The following is a 16802-nucleotide window of genomic DNA, read 5'->3' as shown; positions in this document are numbered from 1 at the left end:
AGTGCAAATATTTTTAGGGTAGTATATTTCGACCCAAGAAACACGATTATTTTGCGCGAAATTTTTTTCTTTGAAAATTTGGAATTTAAAAAAAAATGGATTTATTTTAATTTTGAGTTTAAAAACATAATTTGTTTGTAATATGGTAACACAGGTAGTAGATTAAATTTACAAGAAAGAAAATCCAATGCTTCTCAAAATTATAGCAAAAAATTGGAAATTTTAAAAGTGAAATAACTCGGTTGTTTTGGATTTATTTGAAAAAACGGTAAAGAGAAAATATTATGTTTCTTTTATGGAGATTTAACAGCCCTGCACATATTTGCACTTATTTAAAACTCACCCTGTATAGAAATCAAGGAACTACCCTAATGCAAGGTAAACCAATGCAATGCAAATTCCATAATGCAATGCAAAAGCAAATATTGTTAAGAATAATAATTATTCTTAATTCTCATTAATTATTAATGAACTATAAAGGGCCCCCCCTAATAGTTATCTATAAAATATGGCCAGTCCGACCCTGCGTCGATCCGTTCTATAAATACGGGGTATCCGTAAAGGGTAAGGGGAAAAACGAAATTCTCTATATACGAGCAGTTCATCGGCGTGCTATAAATAGTTTAAATAACATTACTTACTTGTACAAGAGTTTCCATAATACCTAATCAGTTTTATTTTTTTCAACGTATTTTCACGTAAATGATACATAATTTTTATAAAAATTAAAAAAATAAGGAGAAAAGTAAAAAAAATTAATAAAATCACGCACTGTCTTCCAAGCTCGGTCTACTACCGTTGTATAAAAATTAGGATAAGCATATGAAAGGATTCTACCATATCTTCTAAGAATAATTCTAAGTTTAATTTTTAAATTATTCATTAAGTCCAAAATTCTGCTACTTCAGTTCTTTAAAAATGCAAAAAATTTTAAAATTTTCATTAAAAATTTATTCGTTTTTGGACTTTTTGAATTTAATTGATTATTTATAAATCTGTTTGGGTAATATTCATTTCCACTTTCAAAATTTCGAACAATAAAGGTTGCTATCTCCAGAAGTATATTTTTATTTCTTATTTCTGCAAGACGAATATCTGCTATCTCCCTATTGTGTCTGAAAAAAATGACGTAACACGAAATATTGAGTTTTATTGTTCCCCAGCAAATAAAATTCTTATCTCTTTATCATATTAACGCATCAAAATACTTCCCACATGTGTACATATTTTTTTGTACCGTTTATTTGCTCTCCTGTAAAATTAGGAATAATGGAGTTAGCAGTTTATCACGTTTCACCGACGATATGATATGTCATTCTATTCAGAGTGACATTTTCTATCAAATAAAGTAAAAAAATACTGTGGGTGTCATTTAAAAATCAAAAGTTGTAGTCATTTCCGGTGAAACCGGAAGTGACCGAAAACAATTAAATACGTCAATCAATACTAATTTATGTCATAGACTAACATACCAAATCTCGTTTTTTTTTATTTGTCATTATGTCATTACGTTAAATGCTGTTATTTTTGCTTTAGTTTTGTGCTAAATATTTTTGAGCTATATTTTTAACCCAGAGATAACATCATTTTACGAACTGGGTTAGGATATTATGTAAATTGGGAGGGGGTGGGGGACAAATAGACGAAACTAACATTTTTTCGCCACCAAGTCCCACGCCGCCACTGGTTTTTGGGCCAACTATTAAAGAGATATCACAAACACAATGGAATAATTTTTAAGCGAATTAAAAAATCGCATGGACTCATCACATTAACGCAACACTTCGACGCGTCATCGCATAGTGAGTATGGACAAAATTTGTATGGACTTTTAATAGGATATGGTTTAAATATTTGGATGTGGCCGGAAAAACATCGTGCAAGAATTTGTTAATCCATTTCTGACATTGTAAAATGATGTTACATCAAAAAGTAGTAGTCTGCCTCTATTTTGTATTAAATAGTAAATGGTTGGTGTTTTCTTTATTTAAAATGCAAAATAGAAAACATTTGTTCAAAAGTATTTAAAAGAGAAAATGCCATTATTTTGTATAGCTACCTTAAATAATTTAATTTGAAATTATTTTTATTTTATTTTATATATTATTGTTATTTTGGAGAAACTATATTATATTATTTATTATAGTAACATAAAATTATTTATATGAAAATACCCTCCCCATTTTTTTATTACTAGCAACATCGTTTATGTTCATATATAACAACAGTACCCTTAACTAGAAACTTTATAGATAGGTACTGTATAAAATCATAAAAGGTACCTACTGCTAGGCAACCACCAGTACCCCGTGGTATGAAACTACAGCTAATTCAACTTTCTTACACGCAGGTAAAACCAGTTCCTTCGTTCTTGAGGCCATCCAAGTACTACTTTCATCTAAGTCGCGTCGAAGCAGTTCCTTGTCATCCGCGATTTTAACTTCACACGACCTGCATTTCACTTAATTTCCACGTTTTTTCATATTGAAAATGAACTGTATCTGATTTTAAAGTGTGTCGCTTTATAGTAGCAGTAAAGTTTGTGTCTAGCGAGTGTATTTTGTGGTTCTTTTGCATTATTTAGAATATATTAGTCAAAATGCCTTGTTCCGCTGTTACCTTAAGTTTAGCCACAATAACTAGCATCATAGCTGTAGCGTTGCTTGCTATAGCCTTCGCCACGGACAACTGGCTTTATATAGAAGTAAAAAGGACTAATATCCAGGTAAGATTTTCATATTAAGAAAAATAGTCTTAGTTCCTTTAGAAGTGATTCTTAAGAAAATATTCAGAGGCAAATACTTTTGAGTTATTCGTATTTCCTAGAGTATTTCCTTATGTTTACACCTACATAGTTTAAATGAATAAGCGTTAAAATTAGAGTAGTGATTATTTTGTAAAAAATAATAGCCTTTTTTATAAAAAAAAAATCCATAAAGTTATTTTTACTTATACCGGGTGCGTCTCAAAAGAGTCTCGCCCCTAGAACTTTTTTTTTCAGATGAAAAAACGAAATGTTAGTATAGACATAAATTAGGATTGATTGACGTATTCAATTGTTTTTGGACACCTCCTGTTTCACCGGAAATTACTACAACTTTTGATTTTTAAATGACACTCACGGTATATTTTTACTTTATTCGATAGAAAATGGCACTGTGAATAGAATGACATATCATATGTCAACTTTTGGCTTAACATTATGGCTTAACTTAAATGTAATTATAATTTATCTATTTATTTTATAAATAAAAATATTATTCTGATGTTGAATTTTGAGTTTTTGAGAGTTGTTTGTAACTTGTGTTAGCTATCTGCTTTTAGATACACTCTATATCAATAATTTTTTGGCATATGCAGAATGTACAAAGCTTTTTGTACCATTTAGGACCATACGTATGACTAAAAATGCATATTTTTCGAAAAAACGTCGTAATTTATTTCAAACAAAAAAAAATTAAAAAAAACGATCAAATAGTTTTTTTCTAATTTCAATACAGATTAGTCGTACTTTGTAAAAATTCCGATTTTTTAAAAATTGTAAATTTGCGGTAAAAAAGATTATTGACCAAATTTTCACACTCTTATAAAACACCCTGTATACGAGAATTCGCTAAATATATACCACATAGAAAACCACATAGCATCTTAATCACAATAGATGCATCTAAAACCTGGTCCAAACCGTATCCCAAAATCTTTTTTAGTTCAAGAGATATTCAACTTCAAAAAATTAACTTTATTTTCGCTTAACAAAAATCGTATTTTAAATTTCAATCTAGAGTGCCACGGCTGTGTTAAAAACACTAATTTTTAATCAAGCCGAGAATCAAGCCTTGGAAAAATAGATTTCATCGTCTAATGTTTTTCGTATCTTGTCCTGGCCGGTTAAAAGATGCTCAAATTGTATTTTTAATCATATCTCAACTTTTTTAAATGGAAGGAGAGTGGCTCATTAGCATATTTGAAAAAAGCATTTTTTTACGAATAATTTGTTACCACACACTTGGCATTTCGAGCATTTCGCATTTAAGATGTCATTATGAATCGCATGTTGCAATTTCAAATAAACCATATTCAAAAATGTCAAAAGTTGACATATGATAGATATGTGTTTACTTTATTCGATAGAAAATTACACTCTGAATAGAATGACATATCATATGTCAACTTTTAACATTTTCGCTTAAAAACAAATTGTAATTTAAATATCAATCCAGAGTGCCATGGCTGTGTTAAAACCACTAATTTTTAATCAAAGGGCCTTGGAAAAATAGATTTGATCGTCTGATATGTCAGAGTCTATTCAGAGTGTCATTTTCTATCGAATAAAGTAACAAAATACAGAGGGTGCCATTTAAAAATCAAAAGTTGAAACCGGTGAAACAGGAATTGATCGAAAACAACTGAATACGCCCATCAATCCTAATTTATGTCATATGCTAACAAAACTCAATTTTTTTTATCTGAAAAAATAAAAAAAATTATAGGGGTGAGCCACTTTTGAGACGCACCCAATATAGGGTGAACTTAAATCACTATAGGTATCATCAAAAGACATGAATCTATAAGTATATATTAACAAAATACCTAACTAAATAAACTGAAATAAATAAATCATAACATAGAAAACTAAAGTGAATTTGCAATTGTGAGGGTTTTTTATATTAAACAATTTAAAATATTAGTAAATACACCATTCAGTAAATTTGAAAATATACATTTAGGTAACTCTATTATTTATTTTATTAATATGTATAAATTATTTATAAGTATTACGAGTATTAAATCTGAAATCATACCGTCATCATTCATAATCCCATATATGCATCAAGCATAAAATTAGAGATCTCTCTTGATTAAGTTTATATAATTACTGAATAATTTGTTAGATATACAGTTTAATAATATTATATCAACTGGTTTTAAAAAAATTATTTGAAAATAAATGAAAATAAATAGTTTATTTATTACTTACATCAATGCTAGAAACAAAAATAATTGTAATGTTTAACACTTAGTCATCATTATAGTACCTAATAAGATATCAATTGTTTTTTTTTTTTGGCTATATACCTAATATGATGTCAATTTGTTATAATCGCAAAAACAGAGTTTACTAGAGTTGCGAAAAATCATGACCTATGTAAAAATATTTTTAATAACGTAGGTATTAAACTTAAGGTCTTTGAGGCTACTCACATACCACTGTGTAATTTTTGTGGTTCATCATATGTCACTCTTCTTGCTATGTCACTATTTTTGCCATTTAATAGATTACTGTACTGTAATAGACTACTGTACTTTCGGGTCGCTCTCAGGGATCGGGTAGAGCGGGTGTGTGGCCGAAGGAATTTATATTGTTACAAAACAATATAAATTATATATCACTGTAATCCGAAAACTTCAGTCTATTTCCGTATTGTAACGGAATTTTAAATTATATCTTTATTTTCGTGAAAATTTAGTCCTAACATAAGGAACATTTTGTTGACGTTTGATCATCAAAATCTTAAAAATAAAGAAATTGTCTAAAAATATACTACAATACCGATATAGTATAATCCTTTATCTTTAATTTCTTTTTTCATTTGTGTAAAAATACCTAGCCAGTTTGACATAAAACGTTAAATGCCGAACGCTTATTTTGCTACTTTTTTGAATTAGCGAAATGGACTCTTAAGATATTTAATTATGTAGGTCACCTTACTTTTATCTATCACTGAGACTTGGTCTTGCAATCGAATTAGTAGTCTTCTTCTTGCTCTTGTAGAGTCAGTGGCGGACTAAGCCTGTCGGGGGCCCGGGGCGGCAAAGCTAAATGTGGCCCCCGGTCTGCACATTTTGTAAAGATTGAATGAAGTATGAATAATGGTTGACAATTTTCAAATATTTATATACTGTACTAATTGTAATAAAAATCGATATATATATATATACAGGGTGTCACAGAAATAAGTGCAAGTATTTTAAGGGGTGGTAGATAAAAGAACCATATTTTTTCTTTATGTTTTTCAAATAAATCCAAAATAACGGAGTTAATTTACTTTGAAAATATACAAATACAAAAATGTTGCTCTTGTAAATTTGTTCTTGTAAATTTAATCTAATACCTATGTTGCCATATTAACAAGAAATTATGTTTTTTAACCAAAAACTAAAAAAATTCCCGAAGTTTTCAATTGTTTTTTCGCGAAAAAAACCTCATAGGCGTGTTTCTGGGATTGAACTATATTACCATAAAATACTTGTACTTATTTCTGGGACACCCTGTATATTACAGTCAGTATGTCCCCGGATTGTCTTTACAAGACAAAATTTTTTTGAAACTTTTCTTTTTGAAAAAAATGCGTTCATAAGAATTTTTGCTTGTTGTAAAATGGCGTTTATAATTTTCTAAATATCCATACCGTTTTAGAAAAAATAAAAAAACATAAAAATGTAGTTTTTTAATGTAATTTTTCCCCCCAAAAAATCCTAAAAAAAATAAAAGTCCTAAAAATTAAAACGCTATGGTAATATAATTTCGATTTCATTTTTTGATAGATCGTTATATGTCACTCTTCTTGCTATGTCACTATTTTTGCCATTTAATAGATTACTGTACTGTAATAGACTACTGTACTTTCGGGTCGCTCTCAGGGATCGGGTAGAGCGGGTGTGTGGCCGAAGGAATTTATATTGTTACAAAACAATATAAATTATATATCACTGTAATCCGAAAACTTCAGTCTATTTCCGTATTGTAACGGAATTTTAAATTATATCTTTATTTTCGTGAAAATTTAGTCCCTAACATAAGGAACATTTTGTTGACGTTTGATCATCAAAATCTTAAAAATAAAGAAATTGTCTAAAAATATACTACAATACCGATATAGTATAATCCTTTATCTTTAATTTCTTTTTTCATTTGTGTAAAAATACCTAGCCAGTTTGACATAAAACGTTAAATGCCGAACGCTTATTTTGCTACTTTTTTGAATTAGCGAAATGGACTCTTAAGATATTTAATTATGTAGGTCACCTTACTTTTATCTATCACTGAGACTTGGTCTTGCAATCGAATTAGTAGTCTTCTTCTTGCTCTTGTAGAGTCAGTGGCGGACTAAGCCTGTCGGGGGCCCGGGGCGGCAAAGCTAAATGTGGCCCCCGGTCTGCACATTTTGTAAAGATTGAATGAAGTATGAATAATGGTTGACAATTTTCAAATATTTATATACTGTACTAATTGTAATAAAAATCGATATATATATATATACAGGGTGTCACAGAAATAAGTGCAAGTATTTTAAGGGGTGGTAGATAAAAGAACCATATTTTTTCTTTATGTTTTTCAAATAAATCCAAAATAACGGAGTTAATTTACTTTGAAAATATACAAATACAAAAATGTTGCTCTTGTAAATTTGTTCTTGTAAATTTAATCTAATACCTATGTTGCCATATTAACAAGAAATTATGTTTTTTAACCAAAAACTAAAAAAATTCCCGAAGTTTTCAATTGTTTTTTCGCGAAAAAAACCTCATAGGCGTGTTTCTGGGATTGAACTATATTACCATAAAATACTTGTACTTATTTCTGGGACACCCTGTATATTACAGTCAGTATGTCCCCGGATTGTCTTTACAAGACAAAATTTTTTTGAAACTTTTCTTTTTGAAAAAAATGCGTTCATAAGAATTTTTGCTTGTTGTAAAATGGCGTTTATAATTTTCTAAATATCCATACCGTTTTAGAAAAAATAAAAAAACATAAAAATGTAGTTTTTTAATGTAATTCTTCCCCCCAAAAAATCCTAAAAAAAATAAAAGTCCTAAAAATTAAAACGCTATGGTAATATAATTTCGATTTCATTTTTTGATAGATCGTTATAATTTATTTTGATTAACGTCATATTTTTTGATGTTAAAGTATCACATTTTCCGATAACTATTATCACCCTTTCCATAGCATTGAACTAAATAAATGTTGTGCTTCTTTAATATTTTAAAACAGCAAAAAATATAACCATAATTAAAATTCTGTCAATAATAATCTATCAAAAAATTATTACGAAGTTATGTTACCATAGAAAGGCGTTTTATTTTTACTAGTTCAAAAATTCAACTACATTTTCATGTTTTTCTTATTTTTCTCTAAAACGGTATGGAAATTTGGAAAAGTATAAACAGGAATTACCATTTTAGAACAAGCAAAAATTTTTATGAAGACAATCCGCGGACATACTCTAGATATAAATATGTTATTCATCGGCAGTGCCGTTTTTACGTAGGGACCCGACGCGCGACGGGCCCCGACCAAAGAATTCAGGGCCCCCTTGAGGGCCCCAGCTTCAAAAAGGTATCAAAAACGATAACATCATTTTTTTAAAGCTTATTAAGTTCCAGGTAAATACCGCGATTTTGTAAGGGGCCCCTTACAAAATCGCGGTATACTCCTATATAGGTCCAAGAATAAATAATAATTATTCGAATATAAAAAGTAATAATTATTCGATATTCTAAACAAAGAAAATTACCCCTTGATTTAATTTCGTAAAGAGAAAAATTCAATTGACAATTACTGGGGCCTAATAATTGATAATTAAGTAAATATCTGCTTCCATTTATACTGTGTTTAGTTTGCGTATACTTATGGTTTGCATACTCTAACTACAAATTGCTTTATAACTACTGAACACATAGTGGCCTGTTTGCCAGTTGAATAAAAAATTACTTATTAAGATTTGGAGGCCCCTAGAAGAAGGGGCCCGGGGCGGCCCGCCCCTTCCGCCCCCCCCCTTAGTCCACCACTGTGTAGAGTCCAGTCTTGATCTAGCTGCAAGATTCTTGCAAGTCTTGAACTTGTTTAATGGATTTTTACTAGAGGCACTTTCTACATAGACGATCTTTAAATAAATAACATTTTAAGTAATTTAATACAAATAACACTTTAACAAACAGTAGGCTGTTGGTTTAGAATTACATAGTTGTATCTAACATAAAATATAAATGTTATACAGTTATACAGGATGTCAAAAAATAGTGTATCTAATTTTGGTAAGTGATTCTACAGATAAAAATAAAACAAAAAGTTCCTATGAACATAGGCCCTAATATGTTTCCTGAAGAAGTTATAGCTCCCGAAAGGTTAAATAGAAATAATATATTTTGTATATTTCTAAGAACATTGGTAAACCGTTTTTCCTGAAATTTGGTACTCTTTTACACACATTTTAATGCTAAAGCGAATGGCAATTGTGAAAAATTCCGTAACAGCCCTGAAAGGATACTTTCCATTAGAGTAGAGAGTACTACTGGACTGGTGGTACTTATTTTATCCTTATAGATACAGTCATTTTAACAAATCATATAAAAAGCTAGAACTTTTTTCCGTAAAACAGGTGCTCTTCGCTTAATAATAAATTTGCTTAAAAATACACTTAATATTATATCGATAGATAAAAAAAAATACTTAATACTACATCAATTTCGCTAATACGCAAATAATCTTAAAACCCGTTCACTATTTCGAACTAAACGAAAAACACCTTTTTTACATAAAAAAGTCCTAGCTTTAATTTTCATTTATTGAAATTACTGTATCTATAAGGTTAAAAGAAGTACCATCAGTAGTACTTCCTACCCTTTCAGGTCTGTTTCGAAACATTATACTACCGTCATTCGCTTTGGCATTAAAATGTGTGTAAGAGTACCAAATTTCAAGAAAAATTGTTTACCAATGTTCTTAAAAATAAACAAAATACATATATTATTTTATATTTCACTTTTCGAGGGCTGTAATTTCTTGGGGAAGCATTTTAGGACATATGTTCATAGGAACTTTTTGTTTTATTTTTTTTATCTGTAGAATTACCCTCCGAAGTTAGATACACTATTTTGTTGACACCCTGTATTTATCTGATAAAAAAATGAGAATTTCAATAATAATACCTATGTATAGCGATGAGCGAGATTGATCTTCGGTCTTGTTTTTGTGCAAAAAATACAATCAAGAGTCTTGGATGTCAGGTTTTGGCTTTGTTGTTGCGTTTTGCAGATATAAAGCTAGTCTTGAAGAACCAAACCGAAACAAAATAAAAAAAATACCTAGTGTACCGTGCTTTCATTTTAATTTATCCCACTTTTAAAAGGCTGTCTTCTTCTTCTTCTTCTTCTTTTAGAAGGCGTATCGCCTGTTTAGTTCCGGTTTCCTCCTCGTCTAAGCAACTCTTGCGAGGTTGTCTGCCAACTGTCTTGCCAACGTTTAGGTGGTCGTCCAGTAGGTCTTCTGCCATGGGGTACGTTGTTGCGAATTATTATGGCCATTCTGTCGGGGCCCATTCTATTGACATGCTGGTTCCATTCTCTTCTTCTTTGCCTTATCCATCTGACAACGTCGTTTGTTTGGCACTTTTCTCTTATGTCTACATTTCTCTGTCTGTCCCTCAATGTGTATCCAGTTATCATTCTTAAGGTCTTCATTTCAGTAGTTCGTAGGATTCTCTTTGTTATTGATGTTTCAGCTCTGGTTTCCGCACCATATGTCATCACTGGTCGTATGCAGGTTTTGTATATTCTTGACTTACATTCTGTAGTCAAATGTTTGTTTTTCCATATGGGATATTTAAGATGTCCTGATATTGCGGCAGCTTTATTGGCTTGTTTCCTTACTTCTTCTTCCAGGAATCCTGAGCTTGTAATTTTGCATCCGAGGTATTCGAATGACATTATCTGATCAATAGTTTTGTTTTTTATTACCAATTTGCACCGTAAAGGCTCCTTTGTAATGGTCATGCATTTGGTCTTATTTGTGGAAATTAAAAAGCTGAGAAATATTTATTTCGAGTAAAAAAAAATTGTAATGTTTTTCGTTAAGTTTTATGCCTTTGAGTCAAAAATTGTATAAACTGTCAAATGTCAAAATTATTGACATAACTTACTTATATTTTAAATGGTACACCCTATAATATATCATTAAATATTTAAAAAGATTTTTTTTTCTGATTACGAAAATATTCCACACTTGCCCTTTCTTTTCATTAGTTTAGCGCAAATTCGTATAAATATAATTAAAATTATATTTTTTCAACATCAAAATAACCGCGTTTATTATTTTGTTTCCAAGAATTGTCATGGTTTTTATAGTTATAGTTCTATTATGATATAGAAAATTTTCTGGTTTGTAAGCTCAGAACATTTTAGTAAATTACTCAAATCTAGGAGCTACAAATTTATTGAAAAATGAGATAAATCCAATTTGCTAATAGCTAACAATTTGAAAAAATTAAAATTATTGTGGTATATTTTCGTAATCAGAAAAAAAGTATTTTTAAATATTTAATGATATATAGGATGTACCATTAAAAAAAAGTAAGTTATGTCAATAATTTTGACATTTGACAGTTTATACAATTTTTGACTCAATGGCAAAAAACTACAATTTCTTTTTTCACTCGACCTTTTAACTCAAAAATAAATATTTTACAGCCTTTAAATTAAAATGATAGCACTGTACAATTTAAAAATCAAAAGTTGTAGTAAATTCCGGTGAAACAGGAAGTGACTGAAACTAACTGAATACGCCAATCAATCCTGATTTATGTCATATACAATATGTCAAACATACCAAATTTTATTTTTTATCTAAAAAAAATACAAAAGTTATAGAGGTGCAAAAAGTTATATGCATATTTTGTTAGAATATCTTTTGTTACAATATTATCTATTTGGGGAATTTTTCTAAAAAAAATATGTAACAACATCTATATTAACGGTCAATATCGAATTATTAAAGGATAAAAAACTTGGCACCTCGTATATTTTTTCTAGAAAGTATCGTCAAAGTATCGTTGATTTATTTACCGTTAGGAAGCTTTAAAAAAGCTATTTATTCTACATAACACATTCAGGTGACCAGAATGGTTAATGTTTGAAAGAACTATGAAAGAGAAAAGCTTTATGGACAGTTTGAATAACTATTATTTACGTGGTAATTAAGTATACATTTACTAGTGTGGATTTCACTCTAGGCAAGAGGCAAGTGAAAATAAATTTATACATGTTCTTGTACTAGTCACAAACTGGTTTAGGTAGGCAAGCACAATGAGTATGTACAAAACGCAATCGCCTAAGGATTTAGTTTGTCATATTTTCTACTGGCTGACCAATTATATTGTAATATTACAAATTATTATAACCCTTGTTTATTTATATACTCAAGGATAATTAAGAAGGTCAGGAAACAGAATTTAAGATTTAAGATTACTTTATATCCTTATACAGGGTGAGTCTTAAATCAGTGCAAATATTTTCGGCGCTGATAGATCTCGATAAAAGAAACATATATTCTCTCTTTATCGTTTTGCAAATAAGTCAAAAATAACCGATTTATTTTACTTTGAAAATTAAAAAGAAATTATTCTTGCTTAAATTTTGAGAACCAATATTTTCTGGATTTTCTTACTTGTAGATTTAATCTACTACCTATATGTTGCAATATTATCAAGAAATTATGTTTTTAACTAAAAACTACAAAATATCTATTAAAAATTTAAAATCGATTAAAATTTTCTTATGACAATGTTCCAAATTTTCAAAGATGTTGTTTCTAATTTTTATTTTCTAAAATTTCTAAAATATACTACGATTATGTGTTATCTGTGATACTACCCTTAAAATATTAACACTTATTTAAGACTCACGTTGTATATTGTCTATTCTCTTTTTAATTGAAATATTTTTTCAGAACTTTACATATTGAATATGATACAGTATATCTAAGAAATTTTCTCCACAAATGTGAAATTAGCACAAGTGATTTACTTTTGACCTTGACTGGTAAATTTTACAGGGTTCGGCAATAGTGCGTCGGTGAATTTTTCTTCAGTGCAAATTTAAAGTATGTACGGGGATTTATGTAGGAAAATATTTTAACTTCTCTAGGGTGGGGTGGCTCAAAAAAGTGTGAGTGGATCGGGATGTTTATTTTAAATGAAACACCCTGTAAATTGTTGCAGTTTTGGCTTCCTTCCGAAATCACTTTACATAATCCTAAGGTATCAGTTTAAGTTAACATATTTTAATAATTTCAGAAATATTAATAAATAAATAAAAAAAAAATATATATATATATATATATATATATATATATATATATATATATATATATACTCATCCTCGTACATCTCCTGGTACATCCCTACATACTAGGATACATCCCGGTACATCCTCAAGTCTTCGGTATTCTATCCACTACATCCTCTGACGCATCCCTGCAAGATCCTCTATGTTACAAAAAATTTAGAATGATTTTCGTGACGAACCGTTTTGTATCTAAAATGCTCGCTAAAATGCTTTTTCGAGAATATACTTATCTTGGTCACCTATATATATGTTTTTAAAATTTTTATTTGGATGGTAAAGAAAGTTAAAATTTTGAACGCTGCTATCTCGAGAAACTATTAAAGATATCAAAAAAGGTTGAAACACCATTTCGAGCTTAAATTTACTAGTAGGATATAAGAATTTACAGGGTGTTTTATTTAAAATAACAAAATTAAGGTTACTTTACTTCCGACGAAACCGGAATTACTATTTAATTGTTATTTATGTTAGAGCCATCTCCCACTTTATTACGAGCTTTATTATAATATGTATGTATAACTATGGATAAAAATAATTTAAAATAGAATAATAATTTAAAAGGATAAAAAAAATTCAAAACCATTTAAAAAAAATTATATGGGGTCATCAAGAATCAAACTAAGGCGCGCCAATCAATATCAAATCTTGCCAGAGCTGTAACGATCTCGGCTTATGGTAAAAAGAAAACAAGGTATGATATTGCGCAGGTTGGTCACTACTTCACAGGTGATAACGGCACCATTCTTCAGCAGGCTCCGCGCGCCAATTTCAAATTGTCAAACTGATGACACAAAAAATGTAAACACTTTTTACATTTTTATGTGTCATTACTTTTCAAATGTCAAGCTCAATAATTTGACATAACTTTTGAGGTTATGTCCTAATTCTTCCCTATTTTAGGCCTTTTTTTATTAAAGTTTTATTAGTGGCAATTGAACAATATCCGTTTATGCAGTTTATGTCGGCTGAAAAAGAAAAAGAAATAACTTAGTCATGCCCTATATTATGTGCAATGTTATCAATCTCGTATTTTGAACTCCAAATAAAAACGAGATCGAGTAGCTACCGACAGTAGCGTAACTACAAATGTGAGCCCCCCCCCGCAAGATTTTTTTGGGACCCTTATATTAAAATAAAAAAAACACACTAAAAAACATAATATACATAGCTTTATGTAGGTTTTACTTAAGTTTAGTTTAAAATATATGTTTAAAATTAAAACATACTACATTATTAAGGTAACAATGTAGTTTAAAAATTAAATTAAGTCCAAAAAAAGTTAAAGTTTTTTCCCTTTTATTTTTGGAAATTGTAGGGGACGCTGTTCACATATGTATTTAGTAAATAAAATTTGAGGTCCCTGCTAAATTTTAAAATCACAAGGCCCCCGCCGTTGCGGGAATTGCTGAAGAGCCTACCTTCTACTACTACTGGCTACAGGGTATCTACCTTATACAACAGAAATAAAAATAGGCATGGGCAGCGTTAAAGGCATTCGCATTTATGAACTTCATTTTTGACGTATAGAGGGTACAATAATACTTACGGGCCGACAAAAAAATTTTTCGATGTAACACAAAGCTCAATGAGGATATTGTGGTGAGAATGAACCTATCTAATCACGAAAGTGGCAAAAAAAAAGTCGTAACACGTAAGGGTTTTGTTACATTAATAAAACATCATTCAATATTACAATATTCAATATATTAAGATAGCTATTCAAAACATGATTTAAGAACTTCTTAAGCCTATATACCGATTATATTTTATAGTTTACACTCCTCAAACATTACTTATACCTAAAAGTACAAAACAATCAGAAACGAGATCAAAACATAAACAAAACTTTTTACTTTTTCCTTTTATGAGGACCGCGTCTTCTCTCTTCAAAATCAACAGTAATCACCCATCATGGCTGGATCCCATCGTCCTTGATAACGAATTTCCATTGTCCTTATGTCTTGATGGAATCTCTCACCTTGCTCATCACTGACAGCACCCATATTTTCAGGGAAAAATGACAAATGAGAATGGAGAAAGTGAATTTTAAAGACATTCGGGCACCAAAGCGATTTATAAGCATCTAAAAAGCTCATTAACCAATTGTTCGTAGTTCGCATCCTTATTGTTTCCCAAAAATCCCTCACTACACTAACAAATGAGGTCCATGCTCTGAGTTCCTGCCCTAGTAGCGTGTCTGTGAAATTTGTGTCGTCAACAATTTCCTGATTTGTGGTCCAATAAAAATACCCTCTTTCGAATTTGGCATCACTCAGCTGAAGAAAAGACTTGCCCTTGGTGTTTAAATCCATCACCTTCTTTATTCATAGCTTTCACAGAAGTTTTTTCATGAGGCCAAGTTTGATATGAAGAGGAGGCAGGAGAGACGTCTTTGGGGTCTACAAAGAGGGATATACTTGACATTTAAGGAACCCGGTTGAAAATTCACTTCTTTCTAGCCAAATTTTCTGTACATAATGATGATTTACTGCACGACTGTCCACAAACAAAGAAAACAGCAATATTTTGTAAATCCTCCCTGAAGTCTCACTAAAATTCCTATAACTTTCAAGTCCCCACATATCTGCCATTTTATACCTGTTGTAGTTGATTCATATCTAAGCATGCGCATATTTCATAAGTTTCCTTCATTGTCACTGAATGGGCAACTGGTATGAGGGTTTAAATTTCCGTTATGCAATAACACAGCTTTTAGGCTATATTTCGACCAGAATCTATGAATAAAGCGCCACTCACAGGGAGAATGTTCTATAGAAAGTTCTGCCATTAAGCCATCGATATCCAGTACATACACACAACGAATCCTCCATGCTGTAGAATGCAGAGAACAGACATTTCTTTTCTCAAAGTGGTGATTTTTGTTTCATTGGCTAACAGATTCCATTTCATTAAGCCGGGATCCAAAGTTCCTGACTGCTGCTTTGATAACCCCAAGTCACGCACTAAGTCATTCAACTCGCTTTGAACAATCAAATGTGGCTTGTCGGAACCGCCCTCTGGGGGTAAAGGTAGGATCAGTACACTGAAGAGTCTCCAGAGCTGTTTGATTCAATATCTTCCTTATCTTCCAAAACAATACCTTGCCAGTCTAAAGAGCGCGATCGGCACTGGGGAATCTGCACCATGAAGAACAGGTCGTATGGCAGACTGGCAAATTGGGATACTCGATCTTGTGCTTTTGTTTTTGGAAAAACCTTCAGTTTTCGTCAGGCAAAAATAGCAATCGTCAAAATGGTTAGTTGGTTCTCGCCATACCATTGGAACCACCAAATGGCATTTTTCCTCTTCCCTTTCATCCACTGCACAAACGACACGCTACAAGTAACGCAGCACACATGAGGAGCCCACTGCTTGTCTTGATCTCAACCAAAACTCCAAAATGCTTTGAAGTAGGCTTTCTTTTACATTTTCAGAAAATGGTCTGGCTTGTAGTTGATTGCCATAAATTCTCCACAAATGTAACAAAATCGATCAGGAGACACTTTACAACTGCGGCGCGTTTGACGGCTTGTTTTTTCGTACTATTTATCTACACGCATGGAACAACTCGTCGAAAATCAACTGAAAACTGAACTCTCTTATGTTTTTCACAATATATTATAGTGCACAAAATGCGTCCCTTTCAATCATCCCATCATAAAATTTACCTGTAT

The 16802-nt window shown here is 30.8% G+C and overlaps 1 protein-coding gene across 2 annotated transcripts in view; it reads left to right on the top strand.

Annotated features, from left to right (window-relative positions):
* The first annotated feature begins 2357 nt into the window (after positions 1–2357).
* Positions 2358–16802, top strand: part of LOC115885813 — a 96127-nt gene continuing 81682 nt past the window's right edge. Inside the window, exon 1 of one of the 2 annotated variants that reach the window (XM_030904838.1) lies at positions 2358–2725. In XM_030904838.1, the coding sequence (XP_030760698.1) occupies positions 2600–2725 (126 nt within the window). In that variant the 5' untranslated portion in view covers positions 2358–2599. The remainder of the gene's footprint in view (positions 2726–16802) is intronic. The other variant, XM_030904837.1, reaches the window with a different exon arrangement.

This window comes from Sitophilus oryzae, unplaced genomic scaffold, assembly GCF_002938485.1.
Source record: "Sitophilus oryzae breed Bouriz unplaced genomic scaffold, Soryzae_2.0 scaffold_41_pilon_pilon, whole genome shotgun sequence".
NCBI classification, from domain to species: Eukaryota; Metazoa; Arthropoda; class Insecta; order Coleoptera; family Curculionidae; genus Sitophilus; species Sitophilus oryzae.
Note: the sequence above shows the minus strand (reverse complement) of the source record. Positions and strands in the feature narration are given on the sequence as shown.